Here is a 27,393-nt window from a genome sequence, read left to right on the forward strand (position 1 = left end):
CAGAACATGCTATCTACCATGCCAGAACTTCATTAAAAAGTGACGCCATCCCTCTAGATTTCCCCAGCATCTGACTGATGGCATGCATGGCAGATGTGGCCATTCAAAGGCAGGAATTTTAACTCAGGACAGTGCCAAATTAAAACATGTTCAGTCTGATTAAACTCAGCTCACAGGTGTCTGTGTCACGTTTCAGACAAAAATGCTATTCTCATAATTACTGTACTCGTGCTTATTGGGCTAATCAGTGAAATTTGAAAGAACAGCTGCAATTAGAAAGTCAACTTCACATCAGACAGATTCATGGCGTATAGTTTAGAGATCAAGGAAAGCCAGTCAGATTTGACATGTTCGGCGTAAACAGAAACTTTCTGTGCAGCACCTAGAAAAAAAAGCAGAAACTTGGAGCATTTGCTTTCTATACTGTGAACCTTATGAGGAGTGAAGTGGAGGCATAGCTTGTGAAACAGTAGTGTAAAAAAAACCCACCTAAATCCTAAACCAGGGAAATTCCACCTTCCTGTTGTGTCAGTGCGGTATGCCTCTGCCCTGCCAACTATGTGAGACGACATTTAGATGATTTTTTTGGTGTTACAGTTTTGCTTGGGTCAGCTGTAACTGAGCTGACATGGCACAGCAAAAGAGAGAGAGACGCTCTCCGCCTTTGTCCTTCACGCATACGTATGCACGCTTGAGCACATGCACACACAGAGGGCAGAAGGTCGCTGACCTGGAGCCATGTCTAACCACCTGTAAGCAGCTGGTAACAAAAGACCACCTACTGACATGAGAGCGCACACGTCCATCTGACCAGCTAAATGACCACGTATCTGCAGACCTGCTTAGACTTGAAACAGCTGACTGACTAATGACTGAGATGGTTATCAGTAAATTAATTTACTTGTGTACATGTGATCATTTATCGACTTTCTCTATCTTGTGTGAATCTAAAATCAGTGTTTAGTTTTGAAATACTGGTTAATTTAAACACAATCTAAAGAAAAAAACCCAAAAGCTCTCTTTATTTGCCCTTTTTTGTTTTTAAATGAACAATTAACTAATTAAAAGGGTTTATCATCACATCATGCACAACCGTCAAGTCTCCTTAAAATTCGGTAACACAGCGCTGCAGTGTCAAAGTGATCACCAGTAGTCCCATTCAGCAATACAAACCAAACACAAACTGCAGATCTTTTATGTCTTTCACGCCTGCACACGTCGTTGGAAGGAAAAACAAAAGCTGATACTTACTGATCAAAGCCGAGACGCTGTTCAGCTTAGGGTCATAGGGACATTTTCCTTTCCCAGAATCCACTTTACCAGGTTCAAGGCGGAAAATGTATTCCTGTAATGGTAAAAGGTGAAGAAAAACATTAACCACATGGTAACAGATTTATTATGTTTAAGGAACTTTTTTTTGTTTGTGCGCGTGCGCGCGCGTGTGTGTGTGTGTGTTTGGGTGGGGAGGGGGGGCAGTTTGGCTATATCATTTACTTTACAAGACTTACAAGTTTTAAAAAGGCAATGGCGTCATCAAACTAATGTGATCAGTTGGTTAAGTTGGTAATAATGATTAAGTGTGAGTGGTGACCCTATAGGCAGCTTACATGGCTCTGCTAATGGGAACAAATAGTGCACAAAAGCGGTTATCAGTCGATGGCGAGGTGGAGGCAAACGCTGACAGCAGTTCAAAACTCATCCACCATGCTTCTCATGTTAGTGGCTCAAACAAGAATTCATTATTCCACAGTGCAAGAGGACATGTTGGAACATCTGTGTCAACACTGGGTACATGTCTACACGGAGGTCATTCAGGCACTTCAAAGCTCACTGATGATGTCTGACAGGTAGGAAATATGTAAGGCAAAAAAGATGTAAAGCTGTGTTTGTAACCTGAGCTTGGATATTGTTTTTTAGTAACAAGATACAGTATGACTCATAAATATGTGTGTGGTGATGAAAACGCTACCATTTGCGTAAATCAATGAAGATGACAACCGTGGTTTGGGTCAACGATTTTGTGCATTTGTCTGAAAACTTTAGTGAAAGGGGGAACTTTTTCCCCCCGCATATTTTGTTTGTGTACATTTGCTGCTTAATACTGGAGATAAAGGTCTGAAAAAAAAAATACTAGTCATTAACAGGATGCAGAACTTTTTTGTTCGTTCAGTTCAGTTTTGAAAGCAGAGTTGATTGGAGGCTCAGTAGTTCAGCAAGCTGCCTCGATAACCCAAGATATTTAAAAGAAGAAATTTATTTATAGTTATGCTTTCCCCCTATTATTTCCCCCAACTCTAATAAAAAAAGTACTCCAGGTGGGCATAAAACTCTACAAAACTTTCAGCCCACCTTCGCCTCCAAAGGCTGTGATGTAGCGCTGTAGTCTGCTGCTCGACTTGTTCTCCCTCCAGATTGGGATGCCTGTTGGTAGTGGAACCCCTAAAAACAGAGACATGGCACAATGGCCATCTCATTACCGACGTACAACATCCCAGATTAAAGTCAACTGATGCCGACCATGACATAAAAAGAAGAGTAAATATGTCATAGCAAAAGGGATTGGACAAAAGAAGTCGAATAAAAAAAAGTAGTTCTTAAAGATGGAAATACAAATGTGAGTGGGTCAAAGTGGAGGTCAAAGGTGATCGAAGAGAGCCTGATGAGTGGCATTGATCATTTGATACCCATGTGCGATTAGACTCAGAGACATGCAAACGCAGCTGTAAAGCATGCAGGTTATACAGAACACATTAAATCGCAAACAACATATACACTGAATATAATTACATCAACATATGAGAAAATACGTGTACGCATGTTCACAGTGTAACTGTTATTAGCAACCAAACTAAATGTTCACGTTTTTTACACTTTTTGATGTGGAGCTCATCAGCCTGCAGAGAAAGCTGTGAAGCCGCCTCGAAAAGGCATAAAAGCTGATGCAGTTAAAGGAAAACGTTTGCAGTTACGGGACAAAGTTTGGGCATGAACTGGGGATTAAAAAATGTGTGAAGCCCTTTGTATAAGACGGGGACGAATTTCTGAACAACTGGTTTTTGTTTACATCTACTGTTACTGAGAAAAATCTTTACAGTGTGAAGTAACATAGCGTTTGGGCCTTAGGGGAGAAACTGAATGACAAGAGACAGACTGACCTTTACATTGAAATCTGAACCCTCCATTTGAACAGTGAGACTAAACAGGCAGAGCGGTGAATGCAAGTGTGTCAACTATAACTGGGTAGGCAGCTGCCGAAGCTCTGCGTGGCCATCGAGTGAGGGAGGGATGGAGGAAGGGACAGAGGGAGGGGTGAGCTACAAGGCTGATGATGGATGAGAGGCTCCATCAGTAATGATTGCTTTTCAGAGGTTTTCAGCAAGACAGCAAGACAGGCCACAGGGCCACAGTGTATAAACAGGTGAGGGTGGGGATGGAGGACCACAAGCAGAGGTATTTTCTATAGATATAGTGTCATCGTGATATTCACAATGGTAAGAGAAGCTTATAGCCTCAATGGCCCCTAAGCAGCAGCACTTAGCTGCTCTTATTTGTTGCCTTACCAACTTCAACTTTGTAATGTTAATGGTGATCTGGAGAGGTCTAACCAAGCTTTTTTCTTTGAGTCCTCCAGACCGTGAAAGAGTGCAAATCGATGAAAACTAATACGCAGAAAATGATGGAAGAGAAGCAAAGCCCATGAAACTAAAGCGCGAGAGCAGGAGGAGCGTCTCTGACCTGAGACTGATCGACTGATATGGTTCTTTAGGAAGTAGAGAGTAGAGGTCAAAATGTCTCCATGGATGCCTGGCTGTGTCTTTGGTTACCTGTGACCTGCGTCCTCGGTCGACATAGGTGCAGATGGGGTTGTAGGCGCCTGTCCCACACACATACAGGTGGGTCCGGTTCCAGGGCTCAATCAGACGGATGAAGTTACCACATTCCCCCTGAGAGACAGCAAAACAAAACACAGACAGCACAAGATAATGAAAATGCAGTAGATAAAGGGAGATGCTTAATATACAGTGCCCTACTGATGGTTAATAACTCCTCTGTCTGCCTTAAAAACATCACATCTATCACTTCCTCTGCTGGCTGGCTTTTGTTTGGCAGCGCTGTTCCACTCTCTGTGTCAGGCTGGCTCTGGCTTCCAATCGGACCACACTCTCACAGGGAAAATGTTTCCAAACACCATTTAAGTGTGTGGCTGAAACCAAGGAAAGCAGCGCCTCTGAGATGTTAAGTGTGGTTGCTTCAGGGATTGAGGTTAAACCCAATTCAGTGTTCTGTCAAATTTGACAAATGGGAAAGATTTTGGTTAGAGCAAATAAGAGTGCTTGAATGAAAAAATGGGAAGAAATGAAAAGGTTTTGAAATCCAATTAACTTTTCTTTTTTTTTTTTTTTAGACAAACCATAAAGCCAAAAATGTGAAAAGCTCAACACTGATTGGCCTGAATTTAGAATTTTAATTTCTTAGTAGCGAAATTCAAGCAATGCCAATGTTTTCCTTTTTTGGACTAAAGACAAAGAGGTGCTCTCAGTGAGCACAGCTCTGTGCTTTCTAGGTTTTTTCCAATCTGTTTGCCTGACCAGCTGTCTGCCTTCCTGGTCACAATCCACCAAATCAAAATTCCAACTACAGAAATGTTCAAGCCGATAAGCTCTGTTCAGATTTGTCTGTCATGTTTTCTGCTAGTGACAGCTGGTGAAAAAGAAAGGATGAACCAAGTAGATCAAAAAGATTGTATGCAGGATGGGGGATGAGCCATTTTGGCAGATTTTAACAGCATGACAGATGCACAAGTCAGAGGTTTCAGAGGATGTGTTTTTGTGCGTGTGTTTACGCATGCGGGCCTGTGTGTATCATTCAGTGCACAGTTGTGCTCCCCCACAGAGAGCACAGTGGGGCTGATTGCCTTTGACCTCCTGCCTGAACCAACATCCCCTCTGAATTGCTTCTGAATTGTCATCATTTGTCATTCACTAAAGAGCGGCCAAGACTGCTGCGATGTCTTGCAGTAGCCGGTCTTATCTCTTATTCTCTTATTCTGTTGATGAAATTTCAAACCCATCCCCTCACACACATACACAGAAGCTGATACAGGCGCATATGAACATACATAGGCCAATGTAGCCAGAGGCGCTTGGAGGCGTGGGTCACCAGATGTGCATAAATGAACATTCTAGTAGGATAAACAGCTGCCTGAGCTTTATACCAGCAGGAAGAGAAGGATTATTATCCACAGCCTCATCAAACTGTTGGTGCACCCTGACTGTGCCGTCTCTCACCCCTAGCATGGATAAAACAAGTGCATATGTGTGTGTTTGAGGGTAGGAGGGGGATCAACGTGTGAACGAAATCAAAGGAGAGGAATCTGGTTTTTAAATGAATTTCAATGATGAGTTTCCATCCCTTCTTTGTGGGGGCTGCACAGGAGGTGCAAGGAGATGTCTGAATGTCTCTGAACCCTTTTAAGACTTCATATGGGTCTGAGGCTTCCAGTGACCGATTCATTTTGGAAGCTTGTCTGAACAACAAAAGGTAAAATGATTACGGTGTGGAAAGAAAGGAAAATAATGATAATAATTTGGCATTTCTAGACTGGTGCATTTTTTTTTTTTGCAAGGTTCAAGTTCCTGCTTCAGCTAAATTGGTGGCATCTGTGTGCAATTAGCTATCAGGGATTCAGAGGCAGTAAATAAGAGCTTCATAACCAGTCACACATTTGGAGGAGCTTGAAAATGTCCTCTGTTAACCCCAGTCCAACATTAAAATTGGGAGCATCACCAAAAAAAGACAGGATTAAAACACACTGTTAAATTTGAACAGGGGTAACCCTGGAAACAAAGTGTTTATTTACTTGTGATAGTGTGATACCCATATAGCCATCTTTATAAACAGAGTGTAGAATCTGAATTTTTAAATTTCAGTTTGAAGTCCAGCTGAAGTCTGAGTGCTACTGAATAACCACATTAAATGCATTATAAGGATAATTGTAGCACGGTGTCTCCAGAAGCTATCACTTGTATGATGCTAGTCTGCCTTCAGCACTGATGATTTGATTTGAAAACTTGCAACAACCAAAAATTCAGTATTTAGATGAAAATCAATTAACAATAGTAAGTTTTTATAAATGAAACTAGAAAATGTTTGGGATTTTTCATTCGTCAGAATTGCTTTTTCTTTTAAATACTTACATTGATGTCTTTCCCTGACAAAACACATTCAGTCTTCCTTTGGGGGGCAACAGGCCAGTGGATCTGACAGTGAAAAATACACAAGCTGGTTAGCTGTAAACCCATGCCGAGCTTGGGCAGTTCAGTGTTTAGGTAGAAACTTTCTTACTATGAGAGGCTCCTTGTTGATGTCATGTAGATCCAGAGAGAGTATATAATCTTTGCTGCCCACATACATGCGGTCATGGTCCTCGTCCATGCGAAGGATCCGATAGTCGGTTGAATTCAGCAAAAAGGAGAAGTGGTGAGCAGTGCCGGTAGACTTCAGCTCTATAAAGGGGCAAAAAAAGTGCAAAAATAAATGTTTTTGTTCATACTGAACCTGCAATTACTGTAGTAGAAAAACACACAATAAAACTGGAAAACCCAAACCACAGACATAGTCTCAGGAATTGTGTGTCGGCTGCCTTTTTCTGGAACACATACGCACAAACACACAAAGTATTCTATTGTTAAAGACATGGCAACATACTAATGATGCCAAGCCTACCATCAAACTATCCAAGATTAATTTACAGATTATGTTTTTACCCCCCAATTACATCCTGCCATAATGGGGTTATGGTCAGACTAAATATGGGTACGGCGGGCTTGACTAAAGCAAGCAGACAAAAAATAACTCACGGGAATCCTAAATGAATGGCAAGAGAGACGCAAAAGATCAGTCACAAGTTATGGGAACAGTAAGAAGTCAAATACCACGCTGTTTATTACAACAGGCCACATGGTTGATAACATTCAGGGCCGTGGAGTCTGAACCTCAGTTGTAACAAGCTGTGAAGGGGATGATAGACTTTGTAACAATCTCCCCTGGTGAATTAGCCACGAATGAACCGATGTGCTCCCTGGGAAGCAAAACACCGCAGCATACTTTCCTCCATATCGCTGTTAAATCTATTTTGAAATGAAACTGATGGCTCACATACTGCACGGGGAGGCTCAGTGGTGTGAAAATGTGACTTTCAGTGCTGCTGTACAAAAAGCAGATTCCTCCCCCGATCCTCTTATTATCTTTGGAGCAGCTCTGATAAGTGTATCTGTTTCTCTTGTCTTTCAGAATTTGCTTTGTGAAAGCTGAGATTGTTCTGTTTGTAGAGAAAGCCCAAGGATCCCATGGAAGGCCTGTTCAGGTTCCACTTTAATGGGACCGTACAAATGCTCTTATGCTCTGTGTAGCCAAATCTAAGAGTCACTGGAGATGAAAAAGACTCCATATGGCAGCTATAACGACTTTCCTTAACCCGACCGAGGAAGAAAGTCTTACTTAGGGAAATAAAAGACAGCATGAAGTTCTCCACCTGCACGGGACATGTGGAAATACTGACATGAATCCTCTCCTAGAGAGCTTCTTCGCTGTTGGTTTGCTGAGCTCCTTCAGAAACTGTGAAATGCTGCAGTCACGGTGCAGCATCATGGTGCGCGGGTAGTAAACAGAAACAGACGTGCCTGTCACCCATGTAATTCTCATAAGATGCCTCCAAACACATTAAACAGTTTAATAGTAACCCCGATATGCGATTTTGCCATGCTGTGGTGAAAGTACACGTCAGGGGTTTTATTTTTAAGTCTATTCTGTTCCCCGAATCCTGAAAAAGCATTAAATCAGAAATAAGATGAATATTTTCTGAGGTTTGATTTTTTCAGTGTATTTGAGGGTTTCCAGGAAAGACTGCCATGTGTAATCCAGGATTACTGTATTCATGCAAAAGTCGCACTCACAAACACATAGATAGTATCCTAAGACAGTCGAGCACCAGACTTGTTCTATAAACATCTTCCATCTTCGTTTGCTAGTCAACTAAACACAGCCTGTTATCTGCTGTGGCAAGCCCAGCAGTCAAACGATACTGGAACTTCAGCCGTGACCCCACATTTATCACCTCTGCACTCAGATCTACATGCACGGGCATCAGAAAGGGAGAGGACCGGCTGCCATAAATCAGACAGTTAGGTCACTGCAAACCAGACTAGACGGGCAGACAGACAGACAACCTACTACATTACAAGTAAACGTTCGCCTAAACATATCACCTGTTAATAGCAACCAGCTTCAAGTATCTGACAGCCTGTCATCTTTCTCTCTTGTGAATCTCCCATCCAGGATCACTGGATCGATGTGCTTCACCCCAAAGCAAATCAAATTTCATCCTGTCAGAAGTGACCTAATTAATCCCGATGTGGGGAAAATGACCAGTCAATTGTATACTAAAAAAGCTGCACTGGGAAAACTCAACATGTATTAATATGGGAACCATGATTTAACAGATATTAACTGAGGTACCTGTCCAAGATTACATGTCACTTACACATCACCAGCATCCTAACATCTACAGCACTTCGGACTCATTCCATGTGCTGTGGATGTTTGTCTACATGAGGACTACAGCTCCTTCAGCTAAAATAGAACAAAGATTGAAATGGTGGATGAAATCACTTCTTTTGTAAAAATTAACTAAATTAATACAGATTTTACTTGCTGTCAAATAATGTTTTTGTTCTGTTTTTTAATTTGTTGTTTGTGGTTGTATTTTGCTGGTTTCTGTATTTTAATTTATTAGAATCTATTTTAATCTACTGCTTCATTGATGTCTTTTTCTCTTTGTAAGGTGACCTTGTGCTTTAGAAAGGCGCCCTTAAATAAAATGTATTATTATTATTATAAACTCTTGGAAATCAGATATAAGATATCTATATTGCACAAAGTTAAAACTCGCAGGCCTAAAACACTCTTAAATGACAGTATTCTCTTTTTTAAATTCTGGCATATCTCAGTTATTGTGCTGAGCAATGGGGTAAAGTATATGACATCAATTAAAAACTCTTAACAACAATTAGGACAGCACACAAAGTGGGTTCAAGATACCGCACCATCTGAACTCCGTTAGTAAAACTTCATGATCTGTTTGACTTGAAAATTTGAGAATTATGTTCAAAGCAATACGTGATCACCTTTTGTGATTTATAGAAAATGGCAAGTTCAGTAGATCAGTTTAACGTCGTCGTGTTTATTTTGTTTCTCTCTTTTGAGCTTGTGAATGAACTCAGCTCAACTCAAAATACGACGTGAGATTTCTAAAGTATACTGGCTCCTCTCATCCTGACATTTTAGTCGGTGCAAATGACGTGGCAAGCTTTCACAAAGAAGAAACATTACATCCCTGCAAGGTGAGACACGCTAAAACACATTTACCTTAAAATAATGCCTGAGGTGTGGTGAGATTAGTGGTGAAGTATGGTAACAGTCCACCTCGAACCACACATACACTCTATTGTCAGCACAAATTCATCTTCTCAAAAAGCATTCCTGTGTGTTAAGGAGCTCAGACTAAATGGTTGTTTGAAGCAAAGAAAAACGCTCCAAAAAACAACCAAAAACAGGCATTTAACATGGAATTAAATGGCTGAATTTACCACCAGCTGGTACATTCAGCAATGATAGGGCACAAGTGCAATGATAGTGCACCAGGTCCTGCATTTTTTTTTAAAGACCACAGAACCTCGTGTATATCACCCAGCTTCCCAGCAAGGTCTTTGTAATAATTACCAGACAGTCAGGCAGGCAGAACATTGTCTTTTTCTTTCTCTATGACCTTTCTCTAATTGCCTTCAGTTTGTTGAACAAAACTCAATCGACTCTGCAGAAATGTGAATAACACAGACTAGTCAACTGATCCTTTAGTTAGTCACCTATGTGATCCCTCTGCTCTGCTTTGAAGCTAAGGTATATAGGCTTTTATATACTTTATATTTTTATAGGCCAGTATTTGTACCATGGTGTGTTGTTCCTGGATCAACCCTAGTCAGGGTCCTCAAAAGGACATAAATGACCCCTGTTTTGTATCTATAAATAGATAATAAAACACGTACCACACAGACACCACTACTGCTTCTTTAATGCCTCTTTCAGCTTAAGCCCCTTCCTCACAATCAATCTGCACTTAGTACGAGGGAGCAGGCAACAGAAAATCCCGCATACCTGCCCAGGCATTCATGGCATGTGGTCTAAATTTCCAAATTTACTTATGTTCACATTCTCCAAAGTAAAGGTGTGGTTCTACCTTGTTGCAGCTTGTCTGCAGCCAAGCATGCAAGGATGTGTCCCTAAAAGTAACTTTATATATAAGACTGTCTGTAAAACTCCCTTGACTAGCACTGTAATTAATACCCTATGAACAGCTGAACTTGCTTTTCTGTAACCATATCGACAATCCAAGTTGTGCAAGATTACTGAAAATACTCTTTCACTTTTACCTGTTTAGAGTCCCAATAGGATGATCAACTTCATTGGTAAGCATTTGTTAAGTATGGTGATAGTAATTAAGCATAATGACTGCAAGCAAGGAAACTAGCTTGTCTGTGACTGTCAAATGTTCCACTAGAATTAGTGTGGTGTGGTTGCACATCCCAACTAGCCAGTTAGAATTTTGTTAAGACATGACCTTTGAACATCGGATGCAACAAGCCATCATTTCTTTCTTTTATTAATCTTTTTAGATTTGTGTAAATTTAGCACAAGCCAAACACATACTATGAAGTCATACCGACCTTTGACCACCAAATTCTGATTTCTTCATCTTTGAGTCCAAGTGGATGTTTATGCTAAATCTGAGGAAATTCCCACAAGGCATCCAAGAGATACCACATTTAGGACAAGCTGACAACACGATGAACCACTAAATGTCCACATATACTCACTTTACCTTATCGCCGTATAAACAAAAAGTGGTTTTAAAAGGAGGAATACACTGTACATACTCAACATCAAATTACAGCAAACAACTTAAAGTAAAACAAAAAAAATTCCGTGTTGCTGTTTGAGCACAAATTAAACAAACAACGACAGCATGTTTATTTGTGCGCTTATAGCCACATAACAAACATACTGGAATTCAGGCCGTTTCACTAGCTAAACTCATCTGCTGCCCGTGTGACATACAGATATGATAAAAGAAGTGTCATTGTTTTTTGAGCAAGCTTACCTTTAAAGAAAATATCTAGTTCTAAAATAAATAAAAATGAGCTGTGGATTAGCAGAGTTACTTCGGAAAACACTGACACACTTGCCATTTAGGTTCGAAGACTTTAATCTGCTTGAAGACGCATGCAGTCTAGGACTTTCTTTCATTCAGTGCATCTCTCAAGTGAATACTGAATGTCTGGGGCCAGTGTATCTTTGTGTGTTTGCACAGAATGGAGAGGTCATTGGGGATAAAAGAGCATCTGAACAGCGGTGGGAATGCTTATCAGCTCAACCCGACTTGGTGTTTGTCTTTCGTGTTTGCCTCAGTTCAGAACCTCATAATCAGCCTCTCACCACCCTTTGGGGTAAGGTCTATTGACTCACAACACATGTCACTGGAGCTGATTGCTGCTTACCTGCGCCTATCAAGGAGAAATAATTGGCACCAGATTACATCTTATCTTAGAGCTTCCGGATGCTGTCACTCAGATGCTCTTCATGCTTGTCTGCTACTGATACACGGTATTAGTGTGTGTGTGCGCGCGCGAGTGTGTGTGTGTGTGTGTGTGTGTGCTCACAGAGAAAGAGGTAGAGCTCTCTGATCCTCACATCAAATCAGAGACACCTGTCTCCCACTGCACAAATCGAAGGCAGGGAAAGATTGATTTAAGTTCACTTCCTGAGTGGAAATGAGAGATTATAACAAATCTATTTCTGCTGTTACAGATGACAGAAAAGGTTAATTAAAGCACATGGGAGAAGAAGATCCCTGGTTCAGCTGACAGCAAAGGTCATGCAGTTTCTCTGTATCTGGTCCACAAACCTGACCTTTGTTAAAGTTGCATTATATGGTATCTATATGACGTGATCAGAAACAAGAGCAACTACATCCAGAGACTGAAGAGGATTGACTTGCCTTATGGCTTTTGAACCCTCAGACAGAACAGCAAACATCAATCAGTTATTACTGTTGATTTTCTTTTTTAAAGAAAAGCAAAAATAACTTCAGGCTTTTTTAAAACACAGTGTAAGAGTTTTGATTGAAACATATTTAAATAACCAATACAAACGCTTGAGGCGGTTCCCGGTCCAGAACGCTGGCTTTTCTCTCTGTACACAGTGCCACAGACAGCTGTCCTCAGCAGAGTTGAGGGTGAAAGGTTAAAGGACATGAGGGGTCTGTGGTGAAAGCTCACAGTGGCCTCCTTACGTTCAGCAGAGCTGGGTGGTCATGATGATGTTTGGGTGGGGTGCTTAAAGAGGATGGGACCGGTGAGAGGTGGGATATTGAAAAGTCTGAATGGGGGAGGGCACAATTTTGTTGACTCTCTTCCTCTATAACGCTAATCTCTAGATTTTAAAGAAAATAACTGGTTGTTCCTTACTTTGGTTTCGGTTTTATGCCATAGCATTGTGCGCTCTTGTGGCTGGCTGCTGTATGCACGAATGTTTGTGTACACGTATGGCTGGGATGGTGTTTATGCTGTGATAAAGCTGTTTGTTGTTGTAGCTGTGCCATCACTTGCAGCGGGCTGGTCAGGATGGCGGCAGTGGTCAGTGGTGACAACCTAGTTTAGAAGGATTATGGAGAGGGCTGAATAATGAGACAGAGCGGGTGTGAATGAGTGAAAAATCCTCCTCTCCCCGGCTGACCTTTGGCCTGGCACTTAGAATAAATACTCTCCCTCTTTGTCAGCTGCACTAACACAGAGCCAGATGTATAAAGATCTCTCAAAGGAATCTTCTGATTCCTATTTATAGTTTTTTCCTGATTCTTGATTTGATTAGGAAAATTTGCATCTTTCTCAAGCCAAGTTGTCAGTGGATCAGTTCCCTTCCTGCTGACTTTAGCCAGAACTGAACAAAGTGTAATTTCCATCATGTCTTTTGGCTTCCTTGTGTTGCAAGGCTATTGCCAGTATGCTGTTAGCTGGGGGCAATAAGAGGAGGGTAATTAGAAGGTAAATTTAGAGAGACCATTAGCAGCAAGTGTTGACTCAGGGTCTACTGGGGACAACTGCCACCTCTACCTTCTCCGGGTGTTCCACTCTCAGTCAAGCACTGAGAATCTACTCTATTCCCTATGGTGATTTTTCACCCACAACAGCAAATGTTACGGTAGAGGAGTGAGAATGGAAGGAGGAGTCCCGAGGGTAGAGGAGGCTGACAGCAAACCTAAGAACTTCCATTTATCAAAGCAGGCAGGAGAGAGCCATAGAAACTCTGAGTCAAACTCTATGAAAGCTCCTCTGTACAGCCAAGGCAGAGAGGCTGAGACTCCTCTAGAGCTGCTTCAGGGCCAAAAACAAAGCTCACAAAGGCACACAGAGGCTCTTCAATTCTAATCATGAGTTGGAGTGAGGACGAAAACACCCTGATTGTCTGCCCAGCTACACACAAACACTGATTAGGACCTCCGCTGCCAGGTTAGTTAAAAAACAAGAGATGGAAGAGAGACTTAAAAGTCAACAAAGTAATGAGCAAGTATGATCTTCATCAACAATATACAAACAGCACAAATACACAGAGATCAGCCACAACAACAAAAACACTGACGGCTAAGTGAAGCGCTTAGAAGTGATTAACATTAATCATCTTGCATGCAATGTTCTGATGGGAACCTTTGGGTCCTGGCATTCATGTGGGGTCTACTTCTTGGTAGGTACCACCCACGTAAACACTGATGCAAAATAAACACACTCCTTTATGGCAGACAGGTCTCCAAGCTCCCTAGATCCCAATCTTATTGACCACGAGATGCACCTGAACAAGAATGATCCATGGAGGCCCTAACTCACAACTCAAAGGACCAAAAGATTCACTACCAGCGTCAAAGTGCAAGACCCTCCTGCGGGTTTGGACACATCACACCTGTTGTGGCAACATAAGGTCAACAGATCAGTGTATTCCTTCATTGCCCAGGTAAAGTTTGTGTTTACGTTTTTGTTTATGGAGACTCATTTTAGCATTTCCTTTATTTATTTATTTTGCATCTAAGAAACTATGGCTTAAACAAACAGTGTATTGGTGAACAATCCCTTGGGTGGTGGTCAGCCTCATCAGATGAACTGGTCACGTGGTATGATGTAGTCCAACTCTAATATCTTGGACAGAAACTGGAAACTTTATTCCTCTTCTCTTCTGGAAATCCAGTTCACTCCACAGGCAGCCATATGTGGGAAGGTGCAGGCACAAGTTTTTTCAGCAAATCCTCCTAAAGGTTTAATGTAAGTGACAAAAATATCTAGCGGCTGTAGAAATCGGGACTCTTGTCTCTCAGGGGGAATGGAGAAAACAGTGTTGCATTGTTTAAAAACCACACCGTCCACAGAGGAAGGTGGTCAGACAGATTTGGAGGTCACAGGAAACCACTGCTTATTTGAGGTTCTGAACTGACGGTCTTTTGTGACACCACAAATATCATTACAAATCTGATAAAAAGGGTTTTGTGCATTAATCAAGCATTGTAGTATTGTCCAATTGGAAAAACTCTTAATTCATGTCCAGATAAGCCAATAAACAATGTAACAATTTATATCAGCTGGGATCAAAACGAATGAACTTTTAAATTCATATTTTTGAGAAAATTACTTTTGAATTATTCCTTTAATTTACAAAATGAAACCAAATCATTTCCCAGAGAGGAGCGACATGTAAACAAATATCTCAAGATCATTTATCACGTTGCCATCCAAATTCAAATTCAAATTCAAATTCAAATTTTATTTGTCACGTACACAGTCATACACAGTACGATATGTAGTGAAATGCTTGGACAACTGCTCGTGACCTAAAGAAAACAAAAAAGGAAAGGCTATGAATAAGATAGGAAATAAATATGAAAAATTAAAAAGGGTAAATTTAACTAGGAAGGAATAAAATATAAATTAAGGTTAAAAATGAAATAACTGTACAACACAAATTAGAATGAAGGGTAAATTTAACTGGGAAGAATAAGATAAAATATATAAATTAAAGTTGAAAATAAAATAACTGTACAACAAAATACACAATACACAATATAGAACTATATAAGAATGTATGAAGAAATCTAAATATAAATAAATATATACACAATAACAGCAGCTGTACAAGTATTAACCGGAAATGAAGAATATAGTGACCAGTGTTGTGCAAAACCAAAGTCCAGAAAGTCCAGTGTGTGTGTAAGAACCATATGTGTGGGTCAGTACTGTGTGGTGGTGTGATTGAGAGACCGTATCGCCTGCGGGAAGAAGCTCCTCCTCAGTCTCTCTGTGTTGGTCTTCAGGGAGCGGAATCGCTTTCCTGACCTCAACAGAGAGAACAGTCTGTTGTTGGGATGGCTGAGGTCCTTCACGATCTTCCTGGCCTTGGTCCAGCACCGCCTGCTGTAGATTGAGTGCAGGTCAGGGAGCTCGGAGCGGATGGTGCGCTCAGCTGACCGCACAACCCTCTGTAGAGCTCGTCTGTCCTGCATGGTGCTGTTCCCGAACCAGGTTAAGATGTTTCCCGCCAGGATGCTCTCTATGGTGCACGAGTAAAAGTTCCTGAGCACCTTGGAGGGCAGTTGGAAGTCTCTCAAGCGTCTGAGGTGGTAGAGACGCTGTCGGGCCTTTTTCACCACGGTGTTGATGTGACAGGACCATGACAGGTCCTGCGTGATGTGAACTCCGAGGTATTTGAAGCTGTCCACTCTCTCCACTCTATCCAGCAACAATTTCTTCACACTGAACATTTCCATCAGCCTTGCCCACCACCCAGAACAATGTGGGAATTCTTTAAAGATATATGCATACAGCTCTAGTAAATATATTATAGCAGCTATACCACCCCTATTTACATTAAATCATTCCTGCTTAACGCCATTTTCATTTATCAACAAGCTTCCTCAAACACCTCTCATATTCTTTGGCTTGTCTGATCCTGCTAGTATCCACTAGCCTCTGTCTGCATACCAGCCCACTGAGATAACAAATGCCTTTTTTCTGCCGAATCTTTTTCTCTTTTCTTTGGCACCCAGCATGCTGCAGGTGGAAAAGGTAGAGAAATTCGGGAAATGTGTTCAGTGAAGATGTATTTTGCTCCTGCTGTCACTCTTGTTCTTCACCCATTTAAATTAGATGTATAAAGAGGGTTCTCAAGTGGCATGTCTAATAACATTAGGCCTTTTGAACAAGTTTTAACATTTTTATTAAAAAACAACAAAAAAAAGAACATAAAATGTATTTTTATTGCTACTCACCAACTATGATATTTGATTGTGTAAAATAAGATGATCAGTAAAACTTTGTAATATTAACATAACACTGTCATTACACCCCAATGATCAGACAGGCCAAGCTTCAAGGCCACCAAAATCTCTGAAATGATCATTCTACAACCCACTGATGTGGAAGTGCCAGAAGCCCATCTGAGTCAGCTCAGTTGACATTATGCCACATACCCTGCTGCTGCATACATCCACTTGACCCCACGTCACAGCTACACAATAGCGGGGTTACCCCCGACCAGGTACGTGTCACCACACATCCCCAGTTCAGCCTTGTGCACTAATGCTGCATGACAGGCAAAAGACAACCAGATAATTCTCGACAATCATGCGGCTGGTTGTTGAGCGGTGTGGTGTGGTCGTCCGATGGGCTGCTGTAGTTTGGACCTCCTCAGCTGTCTGACAGGCTTTGTTCTCAGAAACTGTGGAGTTACGCGTTGGTGCAATGGCAGAAGCAGGCATGGTAGCTCATAAGACCTTAGTGTCCCTTTGAAGCCAGCTTAAAGGGTCCAATTAAAGGAAATATCATTGTAAATGTTTCCCGCACCATCTGTTGCACTGTCACATTCTTGACAGACTACTGACACCATTTATTTGACAGTAGCAGAATAGCATTGGGTATGACAATGGTATTCTATTGGCCAGTCAATATCAGTATGAAATATCTCAACTTTGGATGAAATATTCATTGAATTTTCTAGAAATTTCCACACATCCCCAAGAGGATGAGCACCAGTGACATCTGGGGATCTTCCTGAATTTTTCTCTAATAGTTATTTCACCAGATATTAGCTGCTGTTGACATTCATGTCTCGTTTAGAATTGGAGTACACTGATAAATGATCATTTGTTTACATTGAGATATATTACAAAAATATTCCCATAAATATAAATATTTATGGGCTGCCACTACGAGCAATTATTGACTGAAACTTCCATGAAGGTCAAGATTTTTCAAAACACTCCCTCAAGAGATGATCTTTCCCAGACGAATCAAATATAACATTCCTCCAGTAATCCACTCCATTAGAGGCCAGACTGTGCACTGGTCAACCAGCAGATCAATGGCATTGATCCCACAAGATGACTATAAAGATAATTACATTCAGAGGAAAAAAAACAACAAAAACAAAACTCTGCCTCCAAGTACAAGTACTGAAACAACAAAATTGGCTAAAAAAAAGTTAATTAACCTGCAAAGATTCTCTTGAAAGTTGAACATATACTCAAACATACACATATATTCCCTGAACAGTTTTTATAGGTAATACCCGAGCTTCTTTTACTCAGGAGCAGCCCAGAAACAATATTATGCTTCTTCTTATGGCCGAGGCGAGAGTAGTTGAGCCCCACTAATGCCTGATGTTGTTTTAAAGCGTTTCATTTCTTTGATTTAAGCTGCTTACACCAAATATCTCCTATAACTAAATCCCCCTGAGAAAAAGACCAAATTGAGGCAGCAACTATATCTCTGTGCGTCTGATTCTGTGTTGTGTGTCTACCAAGTCCAGCAGCCTTCACTTCTGTGATTCTTTTATGTTTTGTGGCTTTTATGCAAGGACTGACACTTCAGACAAACTTATATTCTGTCTGCAGACAACAGCAGTTATCACTGAGTCTAGCATCCCACTGCCTCTTTTCATCAATCATCTTTTGTTCGTCACCCTTTAAACACTAACCCTTTTTGGATTTTAGTACATTTGCAAGCATTAGAGAGATTCAATGCAGGCTCACATCAACACAAACACATGCGTGCACACGGGGGTTTGATTCTGACATTGAATGAGATCAGCGGGAAAGTTTGGTGAGAGCTGCGGGAAGAAAAGAAAGTAGGGAAGGCCAACTGGTGAGAATTAGCTGACTGGGTGCTGTGAGTGAAAGAGCATCCATGTTAACTGTCTACTTGCTGTCTGTCAGTCTATCTGGCATAAATAGGAGGAGATGAGTGGGGAAAACAAAGTGGGAGATGATGACCATCAGTCAGGGGTATTCATATTTTCTTAGCGCCTGTATGATGGACATAGGCTATAGTAAGAATGTGGGAGAGGAGAGTAGGAGCAGAAAGGGGGGAGGGGTAACTGAAAGAAACGTAGAGCCACAGAAGCTTTAGAAATAACTCGGTTTCGGGATATCTTTGAGATCTATTAATGCATGCTTGTTTTGCATCTGTGGTTTACAAAGGGTCTATGCAAAGACAACAAAATGACACAGTGGCAGGAGAGCTAATCCTAACTTTAAAGTGCAAAAATACATCACGGTTGCAGCAGGGACTACAGGTGGAACTATATTCTCACAGACAAACAGTGAATTTCAATGCCATGAGCTTTAGTGTTACCTTTTTCTTACAAGCAATATCAACTTCCACATGTGACTACAGAAATATTAAGCTCTGAAGTGGAAGACCTGGATTATTTAAAAATGAAGGGGCCTTGCAGAAAATAATTACAGGCTAAAAATGATCATTTACATTCCAGCAGGTTAAACATGCGCTTTAAAAGCAGAAAATGTCTTTCAAGACGAAACACGTTGGCAGCCATTATATCTTTAATGGATAAAGTGAATTGTCTGCTGAAGGTGGGCCCCACTCTCTCATACCACCCTGCAATTAAAGTAAAGCTATCCAAGGTCAGGCTGAGTGACAGGCTGACAGACCTATAGATTACTGTCTGTCTGTGTAATTCACGATCCTTTCTGCTTCTCTTGCGGACTGGCGCAAACACCAGTGCTTGGTAATTTGGCAGCTTTTATGTTTGATAGACAGCTGGGACATCCTACCTTGTGACCCTTGTGGCCTTTTTTTCCCACCCATGACCACGAGGGTCAGCATTCAGGGGGTGTCTGTTTAAGAACAGAGCTCAAACAATGTGTGAATAGCTACGGTTAGGTTCAAATTCATTCGAAGTTTCCCAAGTGAAACTGATACTGAATGGTGAGATTTTTCGCAGATATAGGAGGCAGAGGTATCAAAATTTGCAGAGTTCAAAGTGAGGAATGGAGAACAGATGGATAAAATCATAGAAAAAACAGATACAAGATAACTTGTCTGCCCTACACAGCCCACATCAAGGCCTGTCACATAAGACCTTTGTGTCAATGCCGTGCAGCAATTACTGCACTCCAGGCATGAAATGGGCAAGTGAGATTGGCCTGTGTTCAAATTGCAAGCTTTATCAATTACATACACCATGTGGAACAAAACTCTGGATGCAACGGATCAGAAAATGGTGAAGAATTTTCTGGTATGTTATTGTTGGCAGTTCTGCTCTGTGAGATTTAGTATGCAGTGGAGGTAGATAAGAAATGTTGAAATGACCTTTTCAGCAGTTAAGCAGTCATGACACAGTTAAGCCTCCACCAGCACATTACATTGTGCTTTAAAATTCAGTGGTTCGTAGCTATTTGGGTTTAGGCTCATATGTCGCAGCATACATACTGCTGTCTGCACTTTTACATCCATCATGTTTAACAAAAGAAAGTATTAGCTGGAAGCACGTTTTGATAGGAGAACGATGACGACAGATAGAGAAACACGAAGAGCAACACAGAATGAGAGGAAGGTAGGGCACTTATCAGTTGGAAGGAGGCGCCTTGCGTGACAGTGGGAAATGCTGGTCACAGTCACCCTCCATCCCTCCTTGCATGGGGTGCTGAAAGAGGCCAATGATTGCACAGACACATAGAGGCTAAAAATGCTCTTATCTTGCACTGTCATACCTTGTCATAAATCAGTGCTTAGCCATCCGCTCTGCACTGATAAGGAACCCAAACACAGACTATTCTACATCAGGAATGGAGAGAGACTTTTTTCCTTTATGAGTGGCCCCTCTCACCCACTCGCACTCCCATCTCCTGTCTTCGTTATCATTTTTTCATTCATCAGATCTGAACGGCAGACAAGTTTCTTTCTTTTTTTTTTTGTGCCTGAGATTTGTTTGTTTGCAGCTTGCCATATTTTCTCTTGTAGCTTTTCCAGCAGTCTGGTTATGATCATCTGAAGAACTAGTGAATCATCCGCAGCACTCACACATGATAGAGCTGGAAGAGCTGAGGGATAGTCTTTTGATTGTCATGCAACTGGGTCCTGCAATAGAAAAATATTTTGCAACAAAGATATTTAAACTGAATCTGAAAATAGGCTGTCAAGAGACTACTGCGATACAATAAGTGTATGCTGCGCAGTTTATCTCATATTTGGTAGGCGAGGCAATACATAATCCCCGCAGCTAGCTTCTTATCTTAACAATTTATGTGTTTTCATAACTGAGGAAATATTCTTAGTGCTTTTTCCCCAATGACCTTTCCAATTACCTTTAGCATTGAGATAACCTTTACAGACATTATCACTTTCAGATAAAAAAAATAACTCACTCAGGTTATATTAGGCAATCTTAACACTTAAAATCCTTGAAGCACTGGAGCATGAGGAAGCTATCATCCTAAGGGAAAAATTACACTTCTCATGCACTCCATACTGTATTATTTATATCTTGTCTACTACACAGAAATTTCATTTTGCTGTCCACAATACCCACTAGGCTTAACTTCCTGTTGGACAACTCTGTGTGTTTGTAAAAATGCTGGGCTTCTCTGTGGAACTGAAGCATTGTAATTTTGTGGGGTATTTGAGTCTTTATTTCATAAGGACAGGCGCTGAGGAAAAGAGCAAGACAGCAAGTTTTCAACCCAGGGATCTGCTGCTCCCATGTGCTACATTTTGACTATCAGCTTGACTACACATACAGCAGTAGTTTTGGGGCAGTTGTGACTTGGGATCGTCTACTAATCAAAAGGTCGGTGGTTAGATCCTTCAACTTGTATGTCAAAGTATCTGTGGGCAAGATGTGGATTCATCATGGGCAACTCTGGATTCAGTAAGTCTGTGAATGTTAGGTTAAAAAAATTGAAGGTAGTGAAAAAAAGCACATGTGTGTGCATGAGGCTTGTAGTAACAAATCATTTTGAGAGCTTAAATTGAGCAGAAAAGCACTATATAAGCACCAGTATCTATTTACCATTTAGTTTTCACTGCAAAAATAAACATAATTCAGTTAAAAACCAAACCATGCAAAAAATGTTGAAAAGCAAACAAGGATCCTGTTGCTTTTAGGGTCTAATTTGCTCATAATGTCTTGCAAAGATTTGTGAATACGCATGAACAGAAGGTTTAATAGGACGGTGTAATCTCGCCACGGTAGTGAAATGGTAAATTTCACACTGTGCACCAATCCTGTTTGCTAATGGCACTCGTGTAATCAGAGCCACAGGCGAATGAATTCGAAGCATCTCATGCTTTCTAAATACGATAACACTTGAACGAAGCGTCATTTGGATTGGAGATCATACTTTTTGTTTCCTCTGTCTGATTCTCAGCTGAACTGACCGCATTAAAACTAAATCTGTCAGCCATGGAAAATAGTTTGTGCCTCTGTGTTTGTGCCAAGAGGTGCTGCCTCTTCTAAGGTTCCTGAAAGGCTGTCTGTGGTCTTCCATCATTGTAGTGTGGTGAAGCACAAGATCCAGAGGAGCATCAATCCATCTAACATGAAATCCTACAGAACATGAAAGCCCAGGATCATAGCCAAGCTTTGAGTAATGACTGTTTTGCCATTTGTGCCAAGAGGAGAAAAAGTGAGAGACGAGAATGATGAGAGGCAGAGGGAGTGTGAGCAGAGGGAGGCAAAGGACAGACAGAGATGCTTTGAGCGTTAATGCCATGCCAATGTATGCCACTCCCCCTCTGCCTCCCTGGGGACATGAATGAAGTAAATGAATGATGGACCCAACCCACATGAACGCCCCTCTTCTATTGAGACCAAGCAGTCCATTCACGGGGATGAGTGAGGCGTCGACACCAACAACAACAATAACAACAGCAACATAGGAGGCCTTTACTCCCATTTCTCATTCATACATATGTATGCAGTAACACAGGCACACACATATGGCGCATACACCATGGACAACACTGCCAACATACCATTAAGGACACCTAGAGAAGGTTCCTGAGAACAGGGCTGAGTAACAAAGCTGGAGGAAAAGGGGCGTAAATAGGCCAGGCATGGAGAAAAATCTTGGCATCGTGTCAATGCAAACGCTACAATGATTACGGATGAGAGGCCATATCCTCCCATCCACAATCGACACATTATCAGGAAGCACATCAGTGTATAAACCCAGAAAACACAGCTTGGAAAACTCATGTTCTACCCCATTCTGCCCTTCCTATTGTGCCCAGTTCCTCTCTGTTGCTCGTCCAGGACTAAATGGGTTCAGGGGGGTTCTCGGCCACACAAGCGTGATCTCACTCAAAGCTCTGACCTTGAAACTCGGTCATTCCTTGCCTGAAGCCAAAGCAGCTAATGGAACGTAGGAAATACAAATCCGATTCAAGCGAAATCAATCTGACAAGGAAAGCTTTGCTATTTACTGAGCATTTACATCTCAAACTTTGAAGGTGGGTTTGGTAATGATGTTAGCATCTGACAGAGGCTCGGTTTTCACCAGTTATGCATCATGCAGAGAGAATGTATGTAGAGCATATGAAGGGAGAGGTTAGTAACTAAATGATGAAATACAACTCTGACAGGAGGCAGGAGGAGGAGGAATGTTCTCCTCCTCCTTTTTTAATCCAATAGTGAGACTGCTGCAGCCTCCCACAGACTCATGGTCAGACTCAACCATAGGCCTCATTTCTGCCACAATCACATAGACAGCTACTTGGTAGTTATCCAGTGTGTATACTCAGAGACTTTAACAGACTACATCTCCCACACCTGCAAAAGAAAAAAAAATCATACGATTACAGGTATTTGATGTTATTCGGCTTTCTGCCTAAAGTCAGCTTTGGCCCATCACTTAGGAAAGCAAGCATTTCCCATAAAACCAACTTGGCAATGTGTAATGGTTGTGAAATATTTGTACAAGTTTGTACTTTGCTTTCAAAACATTTTGTGTTGCTGGTGAAGACATGTGTGACACACTTGGGGCTTTAGTCCAAATTTCTTAGAGCACTCCTAAGCCAATCTGTATGACAATATGTGCATGTGAATAAACACACAGCAGTTTTTATGGATTCCAACATTAGGCTTCGCAGCACAAGGTTACAGCCAGGCCATTGGCACAGGACTGACCTGTGGAGGCTGTCCATGAAGGCACAAGCTGAAGTAAACCATCTTATCCAACACTCATATACAACTAATGGGAAGCAGACGCAAAATTCGACCCGAGTATGCCTTTTGCGCACCCACGCTCCTCTCCTCCTTTTCATTCTCAAATCCTTCCATTTATCCACTCTGCTCGGGCTGAGATAGCAAACCTGACACTGATGCCCTGTAGTCCATTAGCACTCTTAGAGCCTTCTCTGAATCAGCTCTGTTGCTCCCTTCACCTTTTCCTCCTCTCAGCCTGTCTTCCCGACAATCCTCATTTCTCTCTCAACCCTTATCTGGCATTCTCTGTCTTTCTGTATGTCCTCCTAGATATCTGAGTTGGAACAAGGCAAGTTCAAAAGGCTTTTATAGCATTTACAGTCATTATTATGTGCTTTATACGTTTTGATTTTTCAACTTTTATTTGTCACTATCTTGTGTATGCGACTACAGTTCTGTGCTATGCATACTGATATCTGTTATGTACTTTAAATGAAGTTTTAAAGTTTTTCTTTTTTAACTGGATTTCATTAAAGTTGAACATATCACGGGAACTGAGCCTATCACAGTTCAAGTCAGATTCAGATAATACTAGAGTGATGCAGCTGCAGAAAATCCTCTTAGACACATGATACCACTGATAACTTTTCTACACATCATCGCTTCTAATGCAAAGTCACTCTCAAACAGACCTGTTATTGCAGATAGGACCAGGCTGACAGGAAAAGCCCCCCAAAAGGATGAAGACTCCAAGATTGTATGTGTTCTAATCCAACGAGATCAATCCTTTCTGTAAGATGCAATGGTTTGAACACTAGACAAGCAGTACAGTGGGAAGTGTTGCTTGACCAATCAAGCCGATTATAAATGTTGCCTGCAGAATGTACTATGCAGATAAATGTACATGTCTCAAACAAAACACTGGATAGTGATTTTGGAGAAAATATGTTCTGATTATAAATATTACTGTTTCAGCCATAACCGATACTATTGATAAAAGCTAAAACAACAACAAATCCTTGCACTTGGAACGCTTCTTTTAGCAAAAGTTTAGTATTTTTGCTTGGGATACATTAAAGTTGCTAATTTCTAATTCACATGATAATAAGTTTGGGGAAATTTCACTCACATCTGAAAGGCTTAATTTATGTATTATTTGTACTGGAAAAAGCTATTCAGCAGATCTATGGTCACTCAGGTCTTTCTGTGTGGAGTTTGCATTTTGTCCCAGGGCCTGTTTGGGTTCCCTCTGGACACTCTATCAACCTCCCACAGCCCAAACACATGCATGCTAGGTTAATTTGTGATTCTGAATTAGGTGTGAATGTGAAAGTGAATGCTTGTCTTTCTCAGTTAGCCCTGCAGCAGACTGTTGACCTATCCAAGCTGTACCCCGCCCCTTGCTTTGTGACAGCTGGAATAGGCTCCACCCCCACCACAACCCTGAATTGGATAAGCGAGAGAAAATGAATGGATGGATATTAAATGTTTGAAAGCCTTCCAAAGTAAAAATAAAGCAACATTACGTTGCTATTCAAGGTAGTTTATATTTAGTAACACAGACACATACATTTAAAGCCATATAAGACAGTAATGTATGTACCCTGAAAAGTATACCATCTAATATTTTCAAAATGGGCACCATAGGAATGAGGTCACTGGCACTGCGGTAACTAGATCCAAACACTGACAGACAAATAAAAATGAATGATAGCTGTCTAAGATAAACAAGTAGAAAGGTGCCCTTGACCCCCTGTCTCCTTAATTTCAGTCTGAGTTGTGAACCCGTGAAGACTCCCACACCTCAGTCACATCTGGAGAGCAAGTCTAGTCCCGGTGGAGCCTCTGCACAGAACTAAATCCTTAATTTATTCGTTGCCCAATCCTCTATTTTTTCAGAAGATCACACCACAACCTCATCAAAGTCTATTGTTTTAACAAATGTATTGTCTCATTTGTCTTAACTGAGCCTTGAAGACTGGATGCTGCTGCTTTACCTCAGGGTTGCCTGAGAGTAGACGAGACAGCAAACATCTGGGGAAATAAGCACAAAGCTGTGATTGCATCCCACCTCATCTCTGTAGAGAGAATCATTTGAACCCGATTCAGTTTGTGAGGAGTGACAGGTAGATGCTGCTATGGCAACCAAACCAAAGCAGTGTCATAGATAGCAGCTCTTTACAGAGGAAGCTCTGCAAGCATATGAGCACCCACACACACATATGCACACACACACACATGCACACACAAACAAACAATGCAGACATAACCGCATGGACTTAAAATGAATATTAGAAGACTCTCCCATTCCTCCCTGTCACTCTGAATCTTAAGAAAACCGCAGCATCCTCTGTAACTCCATCTTTAAGCACTCTTCCGCTCCCTCGCCGTCCCGCCTGTTCTGCGGGTGGTGAGGTTCATCACAGCCTGCTAAATAATCTGCCTTTAATAAGGATTAAAATCACACCTCAAAAATTACCGGCTTATTATTGAACTATCCCTTACAAAGACTACAATAACTAATTTTCTTCAATATGTCTCTCTAACATGAAGGAGTAAAAAAGCATATGTCTGACATCTATTTTTATCTTGTCTGCCACTTTTCGATTAAAAAAGAAAGAAAGAAAGAAAGAAAGAAAGAAAGAAAAAGAAAGAAAGAAAGAAAGAAAGAAAGAAAGAAAGAAAGAAAGAAAGAAAGAAAGAGAGTGCAGCAGGGACCTGAAACACAAACACCAGGATGTACACATGTTCAGACTTTCTATCACTCCCCTACACATCCTTCACATGGAGGTGCATCCATCATAGTGTGACTGTCTTTCTGTACCTGCTGAGTGTTGCCCCCTTTACACAACTCACGAAACTGTAACAGCTGTTAATGCATCCCCTGCATGCCGAACAGCCGTGGAGCATCCCAAACACAAAGCTTAAAGGTTGAATGTGTACAAAAGTGATATTGTGCCAAAGCTAATGATTATGATTCATAGTATGATGATACCAGTTTTGCAATTTAAATGAGTCAAGGTCAATATTGTCCAGTGGAATGACTAAAATTTGGGCAACTTGAATTCATCATGGTATCAATTTTGCACCAATCAGCTGCGGCACACAGACACTAACCGTTCTATCTAATATAATATATGCATGTTCATATTATATGTAGAAACCTTTCATAAGGCTGTCATAAAACTTCATTGTTTTTATTGGTCAAACAAAGCGATTCTTTTTAAAAGAAAACAATGAAAATGCCAACAGTGTTAAGAAAAATCCTAAACTCGAGGCCTCTCTCCTACAATGTAGTTCTAACTATAATATAGTCTAACGTGTACTTTGTGGGTCACCAGAGAAAACTTTGCACATGCACACAAAAACATACATTTATCAAAGCACAAATTTTCATCGTCATAAAGCTGTCAGTGCAAGGTGAAGGGGAGGAAAAAGTAAACAAAACCCAGACATAGGGAGTGAAAATAGTTAGACCCAAATTGAGGTTAAAATATGTGAATTTATAGTTAGGGAGGGCATTGTCTGCACCTATAGCAAAACTCATGTCGGTAACTCAAAAAGTTTCAACTCTGAAATGACATAAAGATACAGTCCGGGTGCCCTGCATGTTCATTTTTAGTCGCATCTGCTCTAAAAGCTTATCCTGATGGAGCTAGATGATCATATCTGCTCCTCCCCTCTACAAATAATTAAAACTATGATTAAAATGCCTAAAAGTAGGAATCATAAATAGCAGGGTGATTACAGTTTCATTTGAATGTTGAGCATTTTTATCACCACAGGGGGACAGGGGGT

At 41.1% G+C, this 27,393-nt stretch overlaps 1 protein-coding gene across 1 annotated transcript in view; it reads right to left on the bottom strand.

The window, feature by feature from the left end:
* sema3fa (sema domain, immunoglobulin domain (Ig), short basic domain, secreted, (semaphorin) 3Fa) overlaps positions 1-27,393 on the bottom strand; it is a 45,371-nt gene that overhangs the window by 10,870 nt on the left and 7,108 nt on the right. Inside the window, exons 3-7 of the mRNA XM_085354373.1 lie at positions 6,346-6,506; positions 6,198-6,260; positions 3,825-3,944; positions 2,350-2,439; positions 1,252-1,345 (exon numbers count right to left, since the gene is read on the bottom strand). Coding sequence (XP_085210499.1) covers positions 1,252-1,345; positions 2,350-2,439; positions 3,825-3,944; positions 6,198-6,260; positions 6,346-6,506 — 528 coding nt within the window. The remainder of the gene's footprint in view (positions 1-1,251; positions 1,346-2,349; positions 2,440-3,824; positions 3,945-6,197; positions 6,261-6,345; positions 6,507-27,393) is intronic.

This window comes from Diplotaxodon limnothrissa, linkage group LG5 (assembly GCF_057381915.1).
Source record: "Diplotaxodon limnothrissa isolate DT_005_m linkage group LG5, D_limnothrissa_male_GT1.1, whole genome shotgun sequence".
Lineage (NCBI taxonomy): Eukaryota > Metazoa > Chordata > Actinopteri > Cichliformes > Cichlidae > Diplotaxodon > Diplotaxodon limnothrissa.